The sequence below is a fragment of the Chiloscyllium plagiosum genome, chromosome 32 (genome assembly GCF_004010195.1).
Source record: "Chiloscyllium plagiosum isolate BGI_BamShark_2017 chromosome 32, ASM401019v2, whole genome shotgun sequence".
Taxonomy (NCBI): Eukaryota; Metazoa; Chordata; class Chondrichthyes; order Orectolobiformes; family Hemiscylliidae; genus Chiloscyllium; species Chiloscyllium plagiosum.
This window is the reverse complement of record NC_057741.1, coordinates 18,913,731-18,938,834: the sequence shown is the minus strand read 5'-3', so window position 1 is coordinate 18,938,834 and position 25,104 is coordinate 18,913,731. Positions and strand designations below refer to the sequence as shown.

Sequence of the window (25,104 nt, the reverse complement as noted above, 5' to 3'; positions counted from 1 at the left end):
TGGACATCTAGTCCCTGTGCACACCCATCTGCCATGACGAAGTACTTCAAGTCCTCCATTTATTCCTCTCATGCCATTCCAACCAGTATCCTTCCACTGACACCCTCATCCGCCTGGCTGAACTGGTCCTCACCCACAACAAATTCTCCTTCCAATCCTCCACTTACTCCAACCAAAGGGGTAGCCATGGGCGCCCGCATGGAACCCAGCTATGTCTGCCTGTTTGTCGGATATGTGGAACTGTCCATCTTCCGCAGCTACACTGGCACCACTCCCAACCTGTTCCTCTGCTACATTGATGACTGTATCGGTGCCGCCTTGTGTTCCCACGAGGAGGTTGAACAGTTCACCTTCCACCCCGACCTCAAATTCACCTGGACCATCTTGGCAACCTCCCTCCCCTTCCTCGATCTCTCCATCACCGTCTCTAGTGACCAACTAACCACAGACATATGCTACAAGCCCACCAACTCCCACAGCTACCTAGACTACACCTCCTCCCACCCTACCTCCTGAAAAAATGCCATCCCTTATTCCCAATTCCTCCACCTCCACTGCATCTGTTCCCAGGATGACCAATTCCACCTCAAAGTCCCAGATGGCCCCCTCCTTCCACAATCACAACTTCCCTTCCCACATGGTTGACGATGCCCTCCAACACATCTCCTCCACTTCATGCACCACCGCCCTTGAACACCAACCTCCAACACAGCAAGGACAGAATCCCTGGTCCTCCCCTTCCACCCCACCAACCTCCGGATTCACATCATCTTCTGCCACCTCCAAACAGACCCCATCACCTCAGATATATTTCCCTCCCCACCCCTACCAGCATTCGAAAAGACTATTACCTCCGTGACTCCCTTGTCAGGTCCACACTCTCCCACTAGCCAACACCCCACTCCTGGCACATTTCCCTGCCACCTCAGGAAGTGCAAAACCTGCACCCACACCACTCCCCTCATCTCTGTCCAAGGCCCCAAGGCATCCTTAGACATCCATCATCTGCTGCATCCGTTGCACCCAGTGTGATCTCACCTACATCGGGGAGACAGGACGCCTTCTTGCAGATCATTTCAGAGGACATCTCTGGGACACCTGCACCCACAAACCCACCACCCCGTGGCTGAACACTTCAACTCCCCCTCCCACTCCGTCAAGGACATACAGGTCCTGGGTCTCCTCCACTGCCAAACAGGTACCACCCGACACCTGGAGGAGGAACGCCTCATGTTCTGCCTTGGAGCGCTGCAACCACATGGGATAAATGTGGATTTCAACAGCTTCCTCATTTCCCCTCCTCCCACATTATCCCAGTCCTAAGCGTCCAACTTGGCACCGCCCTCCAGATCCGTCCATCACTTCCCCTCTCTAACCTATCACATTCTCCTTTGCCTTCACCCATCTGTTGCTTTCCCACCTATCTTGCTCCTGACCCCACCCCCTTCCCATTTATCTCTCAGCCCAACCCACAAGCCTCACACCTGATGAAGGGCTTATGTCCAAAACATCAATTCTCCTGCTCCTCAGATGCTGCCTGACCTGCTGTGCTTTTCCAGCACTACACTCTCAACCCTGACTTCCAACATCTACAGTCCTCACTTTTTCCCTCTGCATTCAACCAGCCTGTCCTTGCAAAATATAGAACATACAACTCAAAATTATATGTGATTCCCCTCTTGGACAATATTTACTGAACAATCTGGAGTGGGCTAAGAATTAAAGCAGAGAGGTAAAAACAATGACTGCAGATGCTGGACATCAGATTCTGGAACCAATTTCAGATTACTATTCGAACTTGCACAATGGCTCACTTGTGCATGTAGAAGCTGTATACAGAAGATCATTTTCTTATGACTCTGTGACTCTATGTCCAGACATTGCACCTGTTTCAATTTAAAGTAAACCTTGGGGGACATATGCTGCCTGGTGCACTTGCCATGGTAATGCCGCAGCCAATCAGAGTCCACTTGCCAGCAATCTCCAAACCTTTTACTCATGCAGTATAAATTATTGTTCCCATTGAAATTTGCTTTTTTGCATTTGTACCAATGAGTGCACAGTGAAAAGCTTCAATAAGACATTTTTTTTTAAAATTCCAACCCCAGGTTCTGTATTCCAAGTGATGAAATGCAGTATTTCTGTGGTCTTCAAACTAGGGACCCCAGCCTTGGAATAGGTGCAGGTACATTGTGCACTCAAGACAAATAGGCAGCAAAAGATTTATGTGGAGTCGGAAGGGCAGAACATTTTTTTTCAATAAAACAAAACTTATTTCAAGATCCACTTTACAGCTCTATTAGGAGCCTAACATCTGACATCTACCATTTATCATTACTGAGCATTTCAAGGGGTATTCATTGTTTTGGATTATTATTCTATCGAGCGGACAGGATAACACCAGAGATGGTGGACACACACCAGCATCTCCCATTTATATGAAGCAAAAATAATCCTCGCATTTACTCTTCCAGAAGAGCTTCTCAGCTTGGCTATTCTCAGTGAAAGTCTGTGCAAATTATCTATTTGCAGACATGTTAATTTGACCTTCAATGTGTTCTCATCTAACTGGCACATTAAGCACACAAATCATCATTATAGCTAGCTGTAGACTAGCCCAAAACATCTTGACATTTCTTAAATGTTTGAATGTCCTCATGTTTGAAATTCTAATTTGCATATTTGGTGCCAATGGTTTCATGAAACAGTGTTAACAATTCAAAGAAAATTGAATTTGAATGGCAGATTTTAACTTTCAGGCAGATGCACACCAATTTGAGCAGGAAGGAAGCTAGTGTCTTTTTTGAGGCATAAGTCTCAGTTGAATGGAACTGGTGTGTTGTGGGTGTTAAACAGCGGATAGTGCAAGTTGCTAGATTCAGACCCATGCAATATCAGACACCCCAGAGACTTCACAGATGGAAGCAAAGTAAGATGGAGATGGTAGCCATAAGCCAGGAATCCAGTGAGGCAGCAGATTAAGTTAATTTTCTGAGGGCTCTACTGAAGTAATTTAAATCTTGGCTAATCTTCAGTGGTAATTCCAGTAAAATTGGGCAGTGTGTGAACAGTGTATGATCCAACCAGTTCTGTCATACACTGGAGATCCAGGTATTGCGTAACAAACTCTATGTGTATACTAAATGGGACCTACCAGATGATGTAGGTGAGTGATTAAAGTAGTCAGCAAAGACCCTCATAAAAATGACAACAATAGCAGTGATGACCTGTAGTACATAATCTGCCAATCCCATTTTGAGGTTGTTAATTGTCAATTATGATGAAATGTCATATTAGGTTGCTTGCATATGCTCCACTGTCAATGCATTTTTTTAATTGCACTTTTTTTTGCCAAACTGCACTAGGCATTTTATCCACTGCAAATTTATACTGAAAGCAATGAGAAGCAAGAGATAAATGGCAGGAATTCTTTTTTCCCCTAGTGATTGTAAGTGATAAATTTTGGTCAGGAAATTGTAGATTTCCCTTGCTCTACTTTGAATATTGTTGTAGGATCCTTTGTGTCCACCTGAGCAGTGCTCACAGTTTAACTGAATGGTGAATAAAAAGGAAGTCATGCTTGAAGAAAATTATCATGACTTTTCTAATGTAATGTTAATGCTTCAGAATATTGCACCATGACGAGAGGGTTGTTGGGGTGAAACATAGGAACAGGAATAAAGTTTTCAGTCTCTCAGTAAAACAAACAAGACAGGTGTGATACAGTTAATGGTTAGACCCTGGGTAGGTATCGTCGAGCAGAGAGACCTAGGTTCAGGGACATATCCTTTGAAAGTTGCATCACAGGTAGAAGGGATGGTTAAGAAAGCATTTAGCAAGCTTGCCTTCATTGCTCAGCCCATTGAGTATAGGAGCTGGGACATCATGTTGAGGTTGCACAGGATTCACTGGAATGTAGAAGGTTGAGGGGTGACCTTACAAAGGTTTATAAATCATAAGGGGTATAGATAACGTAAGTAGCTAAGGTCTTTTCCCTAGTGTGGAGGGGTTGATTTGATTTCATTTATTAATGTCACACGCACCTAGGTACAATGGAACATTTTGTTTTGCATACAACACAGGCAGATCATATCATACAAAGTATAATAGAGCAAGTGAACGATACAATGTTACAGCTGCAGAAAAGGTGCACAGAAAGCGAGATCACTATTACATTTAAAATTTGAGAGTTCCATTCAGAGGTATAATACCAACAGGGAAAAATCTGTTATTGAATCTATTCATATGTATATACAAACTTATATATCTTCTGCCCGATGGAAGAGAGTATAGCTGAGCAGGGAGGGTCTTTGATTATGTTGATTACTACCCTGAGGCAGCAGGAAGTATAGATAGAGTGAATGGATGGAAGGCTGGTTTGTGTGATGGACTGGGCTGTGTTCACGACTCTCTGTCGTTTCTTGAGGGTTTGGGAACAGCAGATGCCAAACCACACTGTGATGCATCCAGATATAATGCTTTCTCAGGTGCGCCTATAAAAATTGGTAAGAGTCCTTGTGGATGTAGCAAATTCCCTTAGTCTCCTGAGGAAGTAGAGACTTTGTTGTGCTTTCTTGACCATTGCATTGACATTTGTGGACGAGGACATAATGTTGATGATCATCACTACCAGGAACCTGAAAATTAAATTACCAATCTCAGTTGCACTTCTGTTGTTGAACAAATTGTTGGCATATCTCCACAAAGAAGAGAGGAAATCAGAGGGAATATAATATTTAATATTTCTCTTGTTGCCCTTTTTTCCAAATCAGGATTGATGAAGTCCTTGAATGGTGGCAACTGTCCAGCTTTTGGTTGAAGTTTGGTAGAGTTATCACAGAAAATTAAGTTGATGTTTTACTTCAGTGACCCAGCAGGGTATAATTATATACACATGATGATCTGACATGGCAGATTGTTAATAAAGCACAAATGTTATTTCATCTGATAGTGTGTGGCCAAGGGCTCTAAATAGTACAGTCATATAAGCATAGAATCAGACCTTTTGATCCAATCAATCCATGCCGACCATAATCCCAAACTAAACTAGTCTCACCTCCCTGCGCTTGGCCTCCAAGCATTTCTTATTCATGAGCTTATACAAATGTCTTTTAAACATCGTAACTGTACCCGCATCCACCACTTCTTCTCGAATTTCATTCCATACATGAACCACTCTCTGTGTAAAAAAAGTTGCCTCACATGTCTATTTTAAATCTTCTCTCACCTTAAAAATGGATCTCCTAGTCTTGAAATCCCCCACCCTAGGTAAAAGGCACATGTCATTCACCTTATCTATATCACTCATGATTTTATAATCCTCTATAAGGTCACTCCTTAACCTCTACACACCAGTGAAAAGGATTACAGCCTATCCAGCCTCTCCTTATAACTCAAACCATCCATTCCCAGCAACATTCTGGTAAATCTTTTCTGAATCCTTTCCAGCTTAATGATATCCTTCATAACAGAGTGACCAAAACTGGACACTGTACTCCTGAAGAGCCATCATCAATGTCCTGTGAAAACTCAACATGACATCCCAACATTAATGTAATTTCACAAGTTAACTGTAGCATTTTAATCTGTAGCATTTTAAACCATGCTCTAATCTTCAGCCTGTCATAATATGAACCTCCTCACAACACTTAGGCATAGCTTGCTTATATATGTATGAAAGTGAATACCATTTTTCTCAGTAGTACTACCTTGAAGAACTTCAAGAACTTCACTTTTCACTTGAGAGAAGCCAATATTTTACCAGTTTTCCAAGTATCCTATATCCATACGTCTGTGCATTGACTATCACTGACATAAGTACTGCCAGACAAAAGATCTGTAACAACGCAAAAGAAAAAAGCAAACATAATTCCAAATACAGCAAACACTATTACATCTGTATTCTTGGACTTGAGAGGACATGTTCATGAACTCTGTCACAGTCACATCCTAAATCAGAGATGATAATAACATACAGTATGCAAAGAAACATGGAAAATAGGAGCAGGAGTAGATCATTTGGCCGATTAAGGCTGCTCTGCCATTCAGAATCCTCTATCTTGAAGCCATTTTCCAGTTTTCTCACATTGCTCTTTGATGTCTTTATCTGCCAAGCCTCCACTGATATGTCTGTCCTTTTACCTCCCTTATCTCCTCCAGTTATTAATTATAACCTAACTCCTTTGGTCAAAACTATTAATCAAAACCTTATGTTGCTCAGTAACAAATTTAATTTGATAATGTTCCTGTGAAGCAACTTCAGATGTTCTGCTGCATTAAAGGTACCATACAGGCATCAGTTATTTAAGGCCAAAGATAAGGTTCACATTTTAATGATTTTGATTTTCATTTTATTTATTCACAACATGTGGGAAGGGGGGAGTTATGCGCCACCTTTGATGTTGCAAGTGACCAGGAACATCCTTAAAGCACTGCAGTACATGTAATGAAAGGACTCCCACCATGCTATTCATCAGAAAGTTTGAGATTTTGATGCAGCATTAATGAAGTAAGAGTAATATATTTCCAAGTCAGAGTTTTGCTGAGCTTGGAGGAATATTTTGGATATGTTGATTTTCCCAGCCACTTGCTCTTGTCTATATGCTCACACCTTCTTTCCCTCTCTCCCAGCCACACACACACTATCTCTCTCTCTCACGTGCATGCACACACGTCACAAATAAGTCAATGGAGTGAATTTTCACTTGCAGATTTGTATCTGCAGATACATTCTATTTTAGTTTTTAAAAAAAGCACACAATCTGTCGGCAGTCAGTCTATGTGACATTTTATAAATTCCTACTTTGGAAATAGAACCAGTCTGACTCAAGGTTGGAATATAGACAGACTCTGACCTCACACCTTTAATGCATTATCTGAGCTGAGATGTCACCTTTTTTTTGTAAAACCTTAAGTTATGTCAGAAATGTGACTTGAAAGAAGTTCTGGGATTTACATATTAATGAATTGAAACCTGCAACTCCATCTTGGTGATTAAAGACTTAACAGCAATCAAGGTTTGTTCAATACATTGCATCATATGTATGACACTTTGATCTTTTACTATAAATTGTGTCCTATGATCGTGTCCCATGAGCTACCTGATGAAGGAGCAGCGCTCCAGAAGCTTGTACTTGCAAATAAACCTGTTGGACAATAACCTGGTGTTGTGAGATTTAACATTGCAATGATGGTGGAGGGAGTTGATGTTTAAAGTTCTTCCAATTTCAATGGAACAGCACTTATCCAGGCAAATGGAAAGCATTCCACCTTATCTCTGATTTGTACTTTGCAGGTGGTGAGAAGGCATTTGGGAATTGGGAGATGAGTTATTCACTGCAGAATACTTATCCTTTGACATATTATTGTAGTTAGACTATTTATTTAACTGGTTCAGTTAAGTTTCATATCAATGGTAAACTCCATAATATTGATGATGGTAATGCTATTGAATGTCAAGGGGATGTGGTTCAACTTTTTGTTGGTGATTCTCAATGCTTGGGGCTTGTGTGATATGAAAGTTACTTACCACTCATCAACTCGATTTTGACTGTTATCCAGTCCTTCTGACATGTGGCCATAGACTGTTTCTTTATCTGATATTCTGTTCAATCCTAGAAAATAAATTATTTTTTCCACTGGATTGTTTGCCAGAATATCTCAAACCACGTTAACTAGATAAATTAGATAGTAAACCCATGAAGTTTTGCATATTGAGATGAAGACCCCCACATTTTTGCAATTTGTAACACCACATATGGGCCATATCACTTTTAAAAATATTGTATCATATTTGTCAAAGCCTGACACCTGATAATATGTAGGCATTGTCAGTATTCTGAATTGCTTGGGTGTTCATTTTGTAAGATATGACATCATTTTGCCTTATGGTTTAATTTGAATATGCTCGCCCATCATTCAGCAAGCTCTCCTGGTTGTCTTTTCCACTTTTGCCTGAAATGATTGCTTGATCTAAAATAGGCAGGGATTTGTCAGGGAGACCTCAGTCCATTTTCCAATTTCTGGCTGTGACATTTAAAAACAGGGACAGAGAAAAGTAAACTTGTACCTCACACATGCCAATGCTTAATTTTGCTCATCATTCATTATATTACGTGGTAAGACCATTTTAGTTGCTTTGTGTTGAAACCCTCAGTGTTAATGAACAGCTTTCATGCTTGGCCTCTTACCCAATGATGCCCCATAGTTATGCACCATAGCATTTGGAATGGGATAACTGACTGAAAGCTTGAATGCATGGATCTCCCAGGTTAAGTTGGTTGATTGACAGGATGAATAAAGATTTCAGAGTTTTTGAAATCAACTTGTGAAGAAGAGGTTGAAGATAAGCTCAAATTGGAGATGAGATTCCAGGTAGCCATAGGCGTATGGGGGGTTAAGAATGGAAATGGTTACAAAAATGTTTGTTACTGACAGCCAGCCAGTACCAGACTGAAATAACGTCCATCCACATGCCTTAAAGGAAGTGATGAGCAAAATCTCTATAGTATTGAAACCCATACCTCTCATTTTGAAAATAATGCTCAATGTGAAAATGGAACAAATAGTAAGACACAATATAATCAAAATAAGGATTAGACAAAATGACAAATAAAATACTTGATTGTATTATAAGAGAATTTGAATAGAAATCATCAGCAGATAATGAAGCTGTATAAGACACTAACTCTGTTAAATCTGAAGTGCAGTTTAAGGTAACCATTCTGGAGAGTAAATAATTCAGATTGGTCTTATAAAAGTAAACTTTGAGGTCATCTGATTAATAATATGTCTAATATTTGTGAATTATATTAATAATGTTAAATTAAAGCACTTTTTGTCTTTTAAAACTAGAAAGTGGATTGTTCAGCAAGGATGCTAAAAGAGGAGAGTTTGATGCATTCATGTAAATTAAATCAATCTTAAATCCATTTGTTGAAGCTCAACCAATCAGAAAACTACACTTCAAACTAATAGAACAGATCTGGCTTTTGGATAATTAGTGAAACTAAATCATTGCTGGAAATTTGGAGTATTTAAATTACTCTATTTATCATATTAGTCTTCAAAGATCCAGAAGGCTTATCTAGAGAATTTATCATTTCAATAAGAAACTGTAACATAGAATTGAGGTATTTCTCATTGAATCTGTGCCTATGAATACCGGTTTATCTTAATAGGTAGGAGAAAGTGAGGTCTGCAGATGCTGGAGATCAGAGCTGGAAATGTGTTGCTGGAAAAGCGCAGCAAGTCAGGCAGCATCCAGGGAACAGGAGAATCGACGTTTCGGGCATAAGCCCTTCTTCAGGAATGGGGAATACCTATCTTTATAGGTAGCATTCCTTTGGTCTTGTCACTCTTGAAAGGAAATTGATATAGAGTCAAAAAGCCATACAGCACATAAACAGCCTATTTGGTCCAACTAGTCCACACCTACAATGTTCCCAAATTAAACTAGTCCCATTTCCCTGTGTTTGGCCTGTAGACGTCCAAACATTTCTTATTCATGTTTGTATTGTCTTTTAAACAGGGCAGAGTAGGAACTTGTCGAAAAGGTGTGTATGCGTGCTAATTTGAGACTCACCCCCCAAAGGCAGCAGCAGTCTTGCTGTTGGTGTCCAGTCTGGCTGCCGTCTCCATTCCCTTACTTCATTTTGTTCTGGAGTTCCATTGGGGAGAAGAAATAAGAGGCATCTGGCCACTTCACTCCATCCGTTAGCTGGAAACGTGGAGAGTTGAAAGCACCCGGGCAGGTGGGATGGAGGGAGGTGGTTTGCACGGTGTGCTGCTGCCTCATCTCCTGAATGAGGAACAGACATAGCAAGTGCTCACTCTGTCAATCCCATTGATGTGAAGCAGGGAAGAGGCTTCAGCAATGCTGCAGGTCCGTTACGCGCAAGTCGGTGTCTGCTCAGAAACAAACCCTGAGACAGAGAGAGGGAGCAAGGCAGGTAGAGTGAGGAAAAAGAAAACTTCAGAAAACTCCCAGCCCCAAAGGAGAGGCATTGAATCAGTTATCCGAGCAATCAGTTATCCAAAAATAAATATTGCCCGCCCATCTCGTTCGGATAATTGAGGTTCCTCTGTATATTCTGCTCCAGTTGGGCCTTAAACATGGCTGGCAGTGACTCAGAAATAAGTCCAAATGGTGTCAGAGAAGATTAGAAAAGGGACTGATGGGAGTTGGCAGCAGCCTGTAATAGTGAAAATGATTCAAAAGAAGAAATCCTGTTCCTCTAATCCTTGTTCCTCCCAAACATTAACTGGGATTTCCAGCAGTATATTTAAACTGGCTACGCTGTTTGTAAACTAAACAAATATAAGTGGAGCAGGCCTGGCAACTACTTCACTTATTGTTGATCATCTTCCAGTTGGGGTCCTTTCTAAGGTGTTAGGCTCCTTATTAACGTATAATGTTATGCATTGTTATGTAATGTGTCTAATATCCTTTGACCCAAACTTGGAATCCTCTCTTTACCAATATGATGCTTTCATAAAATAACTGCAGATTGAATTTGGGATGTTTGTCTCAAGTTCTGCCTGGGAGACTAGTACTGCAAAGAAAGATAGCTCGCCTGTTGTTTTTGCAAAACTCTCTCATTTACTGATTATATTGCAATTTATTTTGTCATATAATCTACTGAAAAATCCAATGATCTGAATACCTCCATTGACTGGATTCAATTGTTGATTTTCAGCCTAAGTCATAAATGTTCCACATTAACTAGTAAAGTTACAGTGATAGTAACGATACCTTAATTAAGTTACTGCATTTGAAGAATTAAAAGATCTTCTACCCCACCATCAAAAAAGACAACATTCTAAAAGAGTAATCAATAACATTTTTGTAAAGTAAACATTATTAACCTCTAATCAATCAAAATAGAATGGATTTAAGTGTGATTTTATAGTCACTCTCATTGCAAACTATCATTAAAGTAATAGTAAGTATTAGTATTAACAAAAGTTGAAGACTTTAAAATTCTACAAAAGCAAAATCTAAAAATCAATTTACAAAACTCATAATTAAATCAGGCTTGGTGTCCAATTCCCATACTATAACTAGTAACTCATTTTGTGTTCTTTATTTTAATTGAAACTGGACAAATTTCACAGTAATAATGAACATAAAAACTGGTCCCCTGACCTGTCAGGTTGTGTTGAATGAATATTGTAATGTTTATGTAAATATAGTTTAATGAGATGTTCTGAAGTCAACAGGTTTTAAAATCACTAGCAGGATAATTAGAGTAGTTGGCATTATATTTAATGAAACACAGGATCTAAGTTCTATAAACCTGAATATCTCTGCTGGTGAAGTAACACTTGGACTGTAACTTGTCACAATTTGGGCTTGATTTCAAATTTTGTGCAAGTTCATGAAAACTTAGATAATGGAGAGAGAGAGAGAGAGAGGTAAGAACAATGACTGCAGATTCTGGAAACCAGATTCTGGATTAGTGGTGCTGGAAAAGCACAGCAGTTCAGGCAGCATCCGAGGAGCAGTAAAATTGACGTTTCAGGCAAAAGCCCTTCACCAGGAATACAGGCAGAGTGCCTGAATGGTGGAGAGATAAATGAGAGGAGGGTGGGGGTGAGGAGAAAGTAGCAAAGACTACAATAGGTGAGTGGGGCCTCCTTCACCACCGCTCCCTCACCACCCGACGCCTGGAGGAAGAAGAACGCCTCATCTTCTACTTCGGAACACTTCAACCCCAGGGCATCAATGTGGACTTCAACAGTTTCCTCATTTCCCCTTCCCCCACCTCACCCAATTCCAAACTTCCAGCTCAACACTGTCCCCATGGCTTGTCCTACCTGCCTATCTTCTTTTCCACCTATCCACTCCACCCTCCACCCTGACCTATCACCTTCATCCCCTTTCCCACTCACCTATTGTACTCTATGCTATTTTCTTCCCATCCTCTCATTTATCTCTTCACCCTTCAGGCACTCTGCCTGTATTCCTGATGAAGGACTTTTGCCCGAAACGTCGATTTTACTGTTCCTCGGATGCTACCTGAACTGCTGTGCTTTTCCAGCACCACTAATCCAGAAAATGGAGAGAGAGAGAGACTTCTTTATTAACTTGGTTGCTGTGATTGATTTGCTTGATTTGACCTTAATGATTTGAGTGACATTGTCTAATATTCATTCCAGATTTTATTGTCAATTTTATACATTGAATAAAAGTTTAATTTGAGATTAGTGAGTTTACCATTCAGTGGTTAAGTTGCACTTGCTAAGTAGGTCCTTGTTTATTGCTGCATTGCCTATGACTGTGGTGAAAGTAATTGTGTGCAGTTGGTCTGGGATAGGCAGGGAACTGCTTATTGAAGTTGGTCACATGTGAATGGGAGTAAACATAGTTGACAGCAGCTATCATGAGCCAGACGTTCTTGCTCGAGATAGGAGCAAGAATCACAAAAGTTCTCAGCTCAGCCTGCCTGCTTCTGGCGAAGGTACCTGCAAGAACGTGATCTTTGTTACTGACAGGAAGGTTTTGGAAAAATGTCAGAGGCAACCACAGAGGGTGCTAGGTGTTAAGGGGAGACAGTTTTAAAGGACCCATCATGTTGTGGGACTTAGTGCTATTGGACATAACCCAATTAAAAGACCCTCCATTGACCTCTCACACACTTTATTCCCTCTCTTATCCACTATCATCTCTTATGTCCAATACACCAAGATATGCCCCAAAACAAGCCAAATGCTATGCTTCTCCGTTCACCTGTCGTGCCCCCATGCCAAGATATGTCACTTCCATACCCATGCACCCTCTCTATATGAACCATATAGTGACAGCCGGATATGAAAATTGAATGTTTTCTTTTGATTTTAGGAATTAATTGATAACTTATACCACTGTTTTAAATAAAGCTCCTTTTCTCTACAGTCCAATAAACGTTAGCTTAACTGGCTGGATGGTTTGTATTGCAGACTGATGCCAGCAGCATGGGTTCAATTCCTGCACCAGCTGAGGTTACTCTGGACTCTCCTTCTCAACCTCTCCCCTCGCCTGAAGTGTGGTGACCCTCCGGTTAAGCCATTACCAGTCATCTCTCTCTAACAAGAGAGCAACCCTATGGTCTGGTGAGACTATGGCGAATTATACATTAACCCTTGCAGAACTATTACTTCATAACATCGTCCTCCAAGTATTTTCCTTATAGTTAACCCATAATGGATTAATATGTAAATATGTATTGTATTGCATTTGGCACTACAATAACTCCCTTCATGTCCCTCACCTTATGAGTGCAGGTGGTCTTGATGTTTTACACTTGCTCAGAAAACACTCACAAATATGAAGATAGATTGGAAGGTCTCTTGCTTGAGGGTTGACTGCGATTCTGATCTGTGGATCATCTCTCTATTGTTTGTTCTATTATTTGCTGGAAATTCTTTGTGAAAGATCTCATTCTTTGTAGAAATATTTGATAAAATAACCAATCTGGAGAACCTTTAACTAGACAGCTGCTCTGTTGAAAAAAATTTCTTTATTTCTGTATTCAATGTTTCTGGAACAGTTGCTTTCTAATTGGAATAGATAGTCTGATTTTTGGAATAATATGTCTGATTAAGCTAGACGTTTTGTTCTTCTTTATCATGTCCACAATCTGTGGGCTCCCACTGAGCTGTATGCAAATTATCTCTTCGAGTTGTTGATTAGGTAGGACGTCAGAGGTAACTGAAGATGTCCTACCTAATCAACAACTCGAAGAGATAAACTGCACACAGTTAAACGACTGTAGAGCTTGCTAGACTCTAAATTGCAGCAATGATGCTCTATTGTTTTAACTCTGTAATACTGTATTGAATTCTTCAATAAATCTTTTAACTTTATTATCAGCTGTTCTGTGGCAGTTCACTGCTTTCAAAGTTTCTAAATTTGTGTCCTTGTAATATTACATCTCTGCAATACTTACTGGGCTTTCCCACCTTTTTTCTGGTGTTCCCACATTATTAATGATCAAAATAATTGCTGCCTTCTACTTATTTTTGTTTTCCTGCTTTCTGCAGCTTAGGTGGAGTTTTCCTTTGCTTTCTGATTAAAGTGGACGTTCTCCCACCTGTCATAGCTAAAACCAGGTTCTTCTGCACAAATATTTTTTTAAAAAGTTCTTTGTCGGTAGCCTTTACACACCTTCCTGCCAAAATCACTGCTTCTTTATTGAATCCCAGTCCTTTTAGATTTTCAATTTTTTTTCCGACTTTTCTTCTTCTGCCAGACTGTTTCACTACATTTGTTTAAATTTAATTGTTTTCTTCTTCTATAAATGCCTTTCCAATTCCATCGCCCTGGTTCAAATTTCTTTTCTGGACCATTCACGACCTCATGCAGCTGTATCTCATGAAGCCTAATATCCGTGATGGCGATGTTTGAGAGGTGAGAACACTGTTTCATGCTCCTTTGCCTTTCATTTCTGGTCTTTGTGCCATTTTACATCATGTTATTAACCTTTTCCCTTTGTGATCACTTTCTAGAGTCTTAGTTTTCTCCATCCAGAGCCTCTTTCATCAAGGCCTCTGAGTTTTCTATGCTTGGCTGGCTTTTCTCTCTTTTCCTATCCCATGTTGTTGTCCCAGTGCTTCTTTACTAGCCTCTGAATTAAGTGAATTTTGAGTACTATTTTGCTTCTGCTGTCTGCCTCTGCCAGTTCTTGCCCTTGTGCTGCTGAGTGTTTTTCTGAGTCTTAAAGCTGTAATGCACTTAAAGCAGTAAACTCAATTGCTTGATTTTATTTTCTTTCCTTCTGGATTTATTCTCTTCATGGTGGCTGTCACTGGCAAAACCTGGTAATATTCTCCTAATGACCCCTACTGGTCTTTATGGTGTTTTCCACTTCTTTCAGTGTGTGTTACCAGATAAGGGCTGTATGAGGTAGTTTGTTGCCGATCTTCTTGATCCTATCTAATGATTAGTGCTCAAGGATATCCACAAAAGAATATCTATAGAAGAGGCACTGTTCTTAGATGGCATTAAGGTTTATTATATGACAGCAGCTACATTTGGTCAGAATTACTAGGACCAAAGAGAGCTGGTACAGATACATTTACTCACTAGTAGGGGTAGAGTAGAAATCTTTGACTCCACCCAAAGAATGAGTAGAGCCATGTACCCCAAACCTTAACCTTTTTCAGAATCTTTACCTTATAATAGACATGATGTGTACCCATTTGCAAGATTAATTGAAAATGGCATTTTGGCCTCAGTTTGAATGCTGTTCACAAAATTTCAAATGAGCAATGAGTCACTGATAAAAATGCCCTCATGGTGTCAGCTTCGGTCCTCAGCTATCATTGTGCTTTCCACACCCTCAACATCATCTTTATAAGGGGCAGAATCTTCCCAGACAGAACTAGAGAGAAATCTAGGAAAATCATGTGAAAAGTCAAGCAAGACGTTTCTTGACACTGGGAACAATGAGTCGCACTTTCCAGTTAAGTTCCAGACATTGGATGAGATTCCCATTAGTGAGTGGCGAGAGATCTAGAAATAGAGGTTGTCACTCATCACTACCTAATATCAGTTTATTAATATGCAATCTCTATTGAACTACCTATTGGATAGAAACTAGATAACAACATTCATTGATACGAAAGTCAGTGCCTGTCCACTCCTGATCACCACTTGCACTTCAGGACCACCAGACTCTTTAGATACACTTCAAACACCAGGCACCAACATTTCAGGGCATGAGCAGCAACTGCATGCAGCCCACATTTACAAATGCTAACATTTGACGCAGCCCAATGTCTCTGCACCATCATGCCACATCTCCAATCTGCTTACAGTATGCTTCTGCACTACAATGCTGCATCTTGGAGCATACCAGCAACTAGAATTGGAATGCTTCTGTAAGGACACATTGCATGCACAGACAGACACGTAGCTCATGGATTGGACTAGATTGCATCTCAGGCTGTTGACTGGTTTATCTTTAAGCATTTTACTCACTTAGCCAAGGCAAATGGGTCCACTCTACTTCTGACTTGACATGCCTTTTTTGTACAGACAGAAAGTCAGGAAGCTTGTCACATTTAGTAGTATCATCAGTCAAAAGAATGGACATGTTGCAGCAAGGCATCATGTATGTCATTCTTACATCTCACAAAGTGCCATCTGATTACAGGGCAAACACATTGCAAGTAATTTAAGCAAATGGCAATGTCTCAGCGTCTAAGGGAAATAATCCTCGGTTAACGTGACACCCTTCAACCTCTGATATCATTTCAAGGCCTTTGGTACAGACAGTTGGCCATTTAGGGCAGTCAAGGTCAGGATCATCTTCTTGTATGGAGCAAAGTGTTGAATGTCTGGCACTCAATCACCTACCTTGGCTCTTTCTGTCTTATTGTGGGCTGATTTCTTTGAGAATGATAGAAAGGGAAGGATTGAGTGTGATGAAAGCACAGCTGTTATAATGGTACAGGTGGGGGAAAAGTGTGAGGTATCTCAAGTGAATGAGTAGACAGCACAGAGGCCATGCAGAGTCAGTGGACTGTGGGACTTGTGTGGGTAACAGTGAAGGAGGAAAGATTTTGCATATAAAACTGAATGTGAGGTATTGGAGAGAAGGTGGTGGCAAGAAGATGATCATTGACCTTCTTACACTACTGGGCATTCCCTCAGCTGGCTGAGACTATATTGATGTGATAGCAACCCCGAACAAGGCTGGCAGGGTCTCGTATTGTGACCTCCTCTGATGATCTAGTGCAAAAAAGACATCCCTCCAGGTCCCTGCACACAAAGCGGGGCACAAACTTCCCCTTGACAAATATTGCAAACCATTCAGGTCAGCTCAAGACTGATGGCGTCTATTTGGGTGCACAATGGCATTTTAAAGATCGAGTCAGAGCCGGGGATCCTAGAATATTCTAGTAGTGCTGTGTACTTCTAGTTATGGTGATTTAGAGAATCACACTCGCATTGGACAAGAACTATCATAGGGGCAAGTTGGAAAGTTAATGAGGCAAGTTTGGAATGATAACATGAGAAAACTTGTCTCGTGGAGAGCAACGTGATGAAAATGACACTTTGCCAAAACCTGGTGAAGTTCAGCCCTAAGTTATTTATTGGTGAAAGACTGCAGGGCTGAAGCTAGTCACTTCCACCATCTGGTGTGTAGAAAATATGAAATGGCAGAAACTGAAATTGAACAATTTTAATTCTTTGCACTTCAACTTCAGTAGGAGCTTTAACCAGGCATCTGTGAAACTTCATTATTGTTTTCAAGAAGTTAAAATGTTAAAGTGAGTGCCAACAAATCCATATGTGCCTCATTATAGATCGGAACATCATTAGTTTACCTAAGGGAGCTGTCTATTCTTGAGGTGTTTCTCCTTGATAGTTACATCTGATAACTTCAGTCCAGATCAAGAAAATTGATGGTGCGTTGTATGATTTTTGAAGTGATGACTTTTCAGTACTCTAGGACAACTCTTTCCAATTGTTTCCAATTCCTTTCTAAGTATTCATTACTCTTTTATAATTAATGACGCAAATAATGCTTACCAGAAATCCATGTTCTCTATCTTTCTCCACCTTAGCTTCATTTTTAAACTGACGAAGCCTAATCTTCTTCTGATAAGAGCATGAGGATCAACTTAAATGCATTTAGAATCAAACTTAACTTGGTCATCCCAGTGGGGTTTGGTACTCTCATGCCAGATTACAGAAATATAGAGGGAGACATCTGACAAGGTGTAGCACAAATTAGTAATCTTTCCCTGAGTGATCAGATATTACTTAGTATTGGAAAAAAAACAAAATCCCATTTTTTCAATTGTAATTTTTATTGTTTTGTGTTAACATATTATTTACTTGTAATAGATACATTGTGATATATTGGCACTACATTGGTAGGGCTGACAGCAAGCTTTCTGGTTGATTAACAACAAAATGGTTTCTAACAGCATGCAAGTATGTGGTTAAAACTTTGCTTTATTTCCTACCTGTGTGCAGAAAAGATCAGGTTATCACACAAAATGGCTTTTGAATGAATTACGTCAGTCATGCATCTTAACTGCAATATAAATATTGGAAAAAGAGTTTGATATTTTGAAGAAGGAAACTGAATACAAGATAACCATTGGTGAATATCACAGGATTGCCCACTAAGATTTTCTTATTAAATATTAATTTTGAAAGGCATTTTTGGGGTGAAAATTCAAATTGTGATATTAGAATATGAAGATAGTATCATGAAGTGCATCTGTTTTTAAGAAGATGGTAATCATTAAAATAATAAGGAAAAATGCTAAATAGCTGTGTGAATCGTAGCCGATTAAGCAGGGTCTAGCAGGCAGGCTTTCAGTTTAATAATTAGGAGAAATAATGCAGCACTAGTTTTGTGCCATCATCTTCTACAAGTGACAATGAACTGACTCAACCTGACAAATGATATCATGGAAAAAGCTGACAATCTATACACTACTTAAATAACAACAACAGGAGATACATTCTAATAATTGTGCTTCAAATATGGATTCATTCATGGGGAAGAAAATTGTCAATTCTGCTGCAGTCTTAGATTGTGAGTTTTGGAGCCTCCATTTTTGAATTTCATTGGTGTAATTTTAATCTTCTTGCTTCCAGAGCACTGAACTAAATTATTGTCAATATTTATTGATAGATTGAACATTATTACAAACTCTGGAATTTTCCATTGTTTGGTACAATAGCTCAAGCCAAACAGAAACAACCTTAATATCTTCCACATGATTAAATTTCAGTGATGCTGTTAATGAGGAAGGATCATGATTTCTGTTGACAGTGCTCTCTTATTAACATTTATAATGTTGGCATCAGTTTCCTCTCTGCTGTTTCAGCAGAATGATGTCCACATTCCTTGAAGAAGTATTAAAAATAGTATTGAAAGGTAATGACAAATCTAAAGTGCGCAATTTAAGTGCTTTTGAAAAACTGTGGTAGTTGCAGTTTTTAACCATAATTTATCCCCATTTTACAGACCGAATTAGTAACTTTCTGCCTCCAGAGTGAACTGATATTAAAGGCCAGTTATCAGAATCTATCTCCTGATGTTGTTATTCAAATGGTGATTAGATCGTCAGCTTTTTCTAGGATAAGATTTGTCAGATGAATGTAGAAAAAATCCACAGCAGTAAGGAAGGAAGTCTACCAGTATCCTGGCTATCATTCATTTCTCAATCAGGATAACCAAAATAGACTATTTTGTTAATGGTTTTAATTGCTGCTTTTGGATGCTTGTTTAAAAACTGCCTGTGTTTGCCTACAAAACAGCAACCGCTGCAGTTCAGAAGTAATTAATTGGTTGCAAAATGCTTTGGAACATCCGGAGAATATGAAAGATATTGTTGAAAGCCAATTTTTTTTCTCTGATTTTCATGTTTTTCCAATGAATGTATGCAGATAAGCTTTTTCATGAAAACATCAAAATTAGTCTTCCTAAAGGCAGATAGTTGATTTTGGGAATAGCTGAATGACACAGACCTGAAATTTGAAATTCTCTACTTAGTTCGTTGAATTCAGTCAGAAGGAGGACCCCAACTGATTTAATCAATTGTACCTCTACTACTGAAGTGTAAATCAGTTCAGCTGTAATTCCTAATCAGCAACTCCTTCTGAATACATCTGTAGCTAAAATCAGAATCCGATTCTGCTGTTTACCTCCTGATATTGTATAACTTGCTAATGTTCTTGTTATGCTCACACATGTATATTGCCTAATTTTGAAAGGAGAATAAACAGAGAAAAGAAACTTGACTGACAAGTGTGTAATTCATCACAAACGATATTATTTTCTCTGTAATTTGTGCCATCAACCTATGCTGAGATAGCAGATCAATCTTTAGCCAAATTAAAAGACAAATGGATCAAGAATTGAGCTATCATCTGGTTACTAAGGGGAAAAAAACTTTATCATCCTGTTTTAAAGAATGACAGATACATTCATCACAAAATTCAAACCTGTTACTAAACATTGTTAATATATATTTCCACAGACTGAACAGTTTGTACATGCTTTCGAAGACCAGTTGCTGAGAAGTGCCCTGTTAGCTTTACATAAGGCTCGTCCAAGCTACATCAACAAAAGACAACCCAATCCCACCCATAATCCAGATGGCAGTGAACAACAGTGTGAAAACAATGAACGCAGGTCCAGCAAAGATTCAATTCCTCACCATGCTGAATATGACGAGGAAGATTGGGCAAGTAATATTTAGAGGAATTTTGCATTCTACCAGCTGATGTATTAGCCATACATATACTTACATCTTGATAGTGTGTGATAAATATCATGTAATCAGATTGCATCTGATATTACTATAGTATCAAGTGATACTATGTAATCACACTTCAGTTCAAATCATTTTGCTTTTGTGGACAATGGCAAAGCAATGGTACTCACTACTATCCTAAAATAAAAACTGTGCACAAAGATCTAGTGATGCTTGTGCTGCAGACTTGCCCTTCTTGCGCAGAGGATAAACTTGGTTCTAGGTCGAGAGGCATTTCCAGTCATGCAGCAAAGACGCTGAATATTGAAGTATTCTCTCAGGTGGCATCCCAGGAAGTTAACATTTTATCCTTCGTTTTTATTTTAAGTTTTCAGACAGGGAAATAAATAATTATAATTGAATTTAGAAGAAGCCAAAGTGAAACATCAACATGAACAAATTTTGAAAAATATTTATGTATGAAACTTTTATCATAATGGAAAGGTTGACTTCCCCAATACAAAATTAGCTTTTTAAGGTTGAGGGTCTATTCTAGTAACATTTATGGAGTTGCTACTTTGTTAAAAGTTGTTATATCTTAACATTTTGACAGTGTTAACTTTTTAAAGGCCATGCAATGAGGTGAACACTGCAAAATTGTGAATTTACTGATTGTTTAGGGACTGCACCTCTACAAGGACTTCAACACTGCAGGAAGAACACAAAATGACAAATATCTATTTTGTCTATTTTTCCCATCAGTTGTCCAAAAATTCTGCGCCAGTATCTCATAAAGGAAGACATCTTTTCCACCTCTCACTGTTTATAGTAATATCAATTGATGGCCAATGTATACCTACCTTCTAAGAATCAGAACCTAGTAAATTGGAGTACACCAGGGCCTCATCAACAGGCCCAGGACTTTAATAGGCCTGATGTGTTTGGTCGTGGTGGGGTTTGGGCTTGCTGTGTTTGTGTTGAGATTAGGCCTGGTGTACTCAGGCCATTCGGCAGTGGACGCTATGCTGAGAACAAACATTGGGGTCATGGGCTAGGAGCAGCACTGGGGGCTGTGGGGCCCTGGCCCTGACACAAACATCAACCTGCCTAAATCAAAAGTATTTCTCTGCATACCTGAAACATTTTATTGACTATTTCTTAGTTAAATGTTAGTAACTTTTGTGTTTTCAAAGCAAGTATTGAATAATTCATACATATTCATTTTCATAGAGTACGAGTCCTTTAACACAACTGCTAAGATACAAAGTCAAACTGGCTGTACTGTATTTGAACAATGTGTCATAACCTTGGGTTCAGTACATAAATTCTTATTACATTAATGTGACATTTCCATTTTTTATTCATCTTGTTGCTCCTCTGAGTCAAATTGTGAACTTATGACAAACCAAGGACAACTTTGAATTGTCGACGATATTAATTCGAGATTCATTTCATTTAGAACTTTACAACTAACAGGGGAAATGAGACTGGGACATAGGGAAATTATTGGAAAAAATTCTCAGGGACAAGATCTATGCACATTTTGAAGCAAATGGACTTATTACTGATAGACAGCATGGTTTTGTGCGAGGGAGTTCATAACTCACTAACTTGACCAAATTCTTTGAGGAGGTGATGAAGATAATTGATGAGGGAAAAGCTGTTGATGTTGTCTACATGGACTTGAGTAAAGCCTTTGACAAAATCCCTCATGGGAGACTGATACAAAGGATGACATCTCATGATATCCAGCGTTAGCTGGCAAAATGGATACAGAACTGGCTTAGTTGTTAGGAGGCAGAGGCTGGCAGTGGAAAGAAGCTTTTAGGAATGGAGGGTTGTGACTAGTGGTGTTCCACAGGGATCAAAGCTGTGACCTCTGCTGTTCATGGTCTGCTTAAATAATTTGGAGGAAAATGTAGCTGATCTAATTAGATACAAAGATTGGTGGAGTTGCTGATGTGAGGAGGATGTCAGAGGATACAGCAGGATGGAGGTTAGTTGGAGGCATAGTCAGAAAAATGGCAGGTAGAGTTTAACCCAGACAAACTTTAGAAGGTCAAGTACAGGTAGAAATTAGCAGTGAATGGCAGAACCCTTAGGAGTTTTGATATGCAGAGGTATCTGAGTGTGCAGTTCCACAGAACACTGAAAGTGGCAGCACAGGTAGATAAGGTTGTAAAAAAGGCCTATGGCATGCTTGCCTACATTGAAGGTGGCATTGAATATAAGGAAAGATAAGTTATGCTGCAGCTTTATAGAACTTCAGTTAGGTCACATTTGGCATATTGTGGACAGTTCTGGGCACCACGCTACCAGAAGGATGTGGATGCTTTGGAGAGGGTACAGAAAAGGTTTACCATGATGTTGCCTGGTGTGGGGGATTTTAGCCATGAAGCAAGGTTGGATAGACTGGGTTTGTTTTCACTGGAATGCAAGAGGTTGAGTGGTAAACTTTTGTAAAATTATGAATGGCATGGAAAGTATGAGGAGTGGAGGGGTCAATTATGAGGGGACACAGGTTCAAGGTGCAGGGGGGATGTTTGAAAGAGATTTTGCATGGCAAATCTTTCATACAAAGGGTGGTGACTGCCTGGAACACACTGGCAGAGGAGGTGTTGGAAGCAGACACAATAGCAGCATTCAAGAAACACTTGGATGAATACATGAATACAAAGGGAATGGAGGGATATGGACTCTAAGTGAAGACAGTTTTAATATGGAGGGGCAAAATGTGTCAGCGCAGGCTTGGAGAACACAAGGGCCTGTTCCTGTGCTGTAATGTTCTTTTTTCTTTGAAACCTTGAACCTATCATGTAGATTTCTATTGAAGCCCACAGTCTTCTGACTAGCCATCCATCTTACAGTCCCCTTATAAACTTCTTTCAGGACTGATAAATTGTAAATCTCTCCATTAAGGCAATGTTTATATTAACTAATAAATTATTAAATTTCCTGACATGTATACAGCATGAACAGTGATAGTACAGTAAATCTGTTTTTGTTTTGGATATAACTTGATTTTTTTTTCTTCTAGGATAGAGTGTGGGTGAATGTGGGGAAAAGCTTGAACTGTATTATTGCAATGGTGGACCGACTGCTTGAACAAGTTGACATAGAACAACAATGTAAGGTTGAGCCTTCAGCAGTTAATCAAATCACCTCTTCAGCTTCTGGTAGGTTTCAAATCAAGCAAACCATATTACAATGAACAGGCAATTAATCTTCTGTGCATTTTACATGTACTGTGTTCAATTTACTTTTATACTGACATTTGACATGTGTGCCTTGTCATTTGTAATTGATGTTTCCTTTTCCATTTAATTGGGTAGACAACTGTGGGCTGGTAAGAGCAGGGATGGAAGACCGCATTGTTTGTTTTAATGAAACATTTAGATTGCAAAGTTTGGCTTTCATTTCTCAGCACTTTAAATGGCGTTATGGCTTCAAAATAGTGAATGCTATTCCTTTGATCTAGTCGCAGTAAGAGAAAACACAATCCCAATTTCTTATTCATTAGCATGGCTACAGCTATTGTCCTCCTAATAATGACCATGGCAGTAATCACTTTGCCACAATGCAAGAATAAAATGCACTACCAAGTAATATTCCAAACAAAATATACAAGTTAACTCATGCCATAATCACAGAAGCATCAACAAATCAACCTTAATGCATGTCTTCTGTTTGCCTTTGTCTGAACTTAGTGTTCTCCCACTACCACCCTTGGAGCATGACTATTGAAAAATTACTGTCTTTCACTGCGGAGAATACAGATAGCAATTCATAATGACCTCCCACAGTTTGTGCAGAAAGTCTAACTTTGGACTACATCATCATGGCATGGTGCCAGAAGTGTGGTTTAGCTGACATTCAACAGCAAGAGTAATATGGCTATGATGGGAGGATAAATGAGGGCAAATGGGAGGACAGGAGATTCAGTTCCACAGAGACATTGCCACTCTTCTGTGATGATGCCATAGCAATTCTAATAATATAATGTAGAAAAGATAACTGGAGTGCTGTGAAAATCTTCAAGCCAGTTTCAGCACTGGAATCTGAAGTCATCGTGGCAGCAGTCTGATTGTATGGTAGCAAGATCCTTTTCGATAAGAGAAATCGGAACTTCCATGGCAGTATCCAGAATTTGACTTCTGCATGTCTTACAATGGAAACTGAAACATCAACCATTGGTTGCATCAACACATGTTGTCCTCCATCTCTTGTTCTTTTACCACTGTCTGGACCAGCTAAAGTTCTAGGTATCTCAAATGGAAAAGGTGCACAGTAGAGTTGTTGTAAGGGTAATTGCAAGTCAAAGTAAGATGTAGATGCTTACACCATGTGCAGCTTATAAATCAGAAGAGATTCTGAGATGAAATGGAAGTAAGATGTAAGGAGGTGGTTTAGGTACAGAGATGCTGTTACTTTTGCAAGTCACAGCCTCACTGATGGCTAATCTAAATAATATGAGCACTGTCTCCTCCATCAGGGAAAGATTTGTAACTATGCCTGGTCCCCACCTCCAGTGATGCACCATCTTCTCCTGTCACAGGACAATCACAGACCTTTAATGATTATGGTGTAATGTTTTTGCACGATGTATCAACCATGGTTGAATAGCTGATAGTGTATCCAAGCTGTGAAATATGTATGTGGGTTTTGCAACAATGCTAAATGGGTGAGGCTGAGGTGAAGCTAGAACATGAGGGACGAATTGTGATTGTTGAAGGTGAGTGAAAGAAGTCTGGTACGTTTAGAAGAATTTGGACCTACTGTTGCAATTGGTGGGTTGTGATCATTGAAGATGCTTTCACTGATTTTAGATTAGATTCCTTACAGTGTGGGAACAGGCCCTTCGGCCCAACAAGTCCAAACCGAACCTCCGAAGAGTAACCC

The 25,104-nt window shown here is 39.5% G+C and overlaps 1 protein-coding gene across 13 annotated transcripts in view; it reads left to right on the top strand.

The window, feature by feature from the left end:
- inpp4b (inositol polyphosphate-4-phosphatase type II B) overlaps positions 1-25,104 on the top strand; it is a 1,028,621-nt gene that overhangs the window by 811,837 nt on the left and 191,680 nt on the right. For all 13 annotated transcript variants that reach the window (XR_006309059.1, XM_043674148.1, XM_043674147.1 and 10 more), the window contains 2 exons: positions 19,990-20,196; positions 23,243-23,381. Coding sequence is in view for 12 of the 13 variants with exons in the window: in XM_043674148.1 (XP_043530083.1) it covers positions 19,990-20,196; positions 23,243-23,381 (346 nt within the window). In the remaining variant the exon portion in view is untranslated. The remainder of the gene's footprint in view (positions 1-19,989; positions 20,197-23,242; positions 23,382-25,104) is intronic.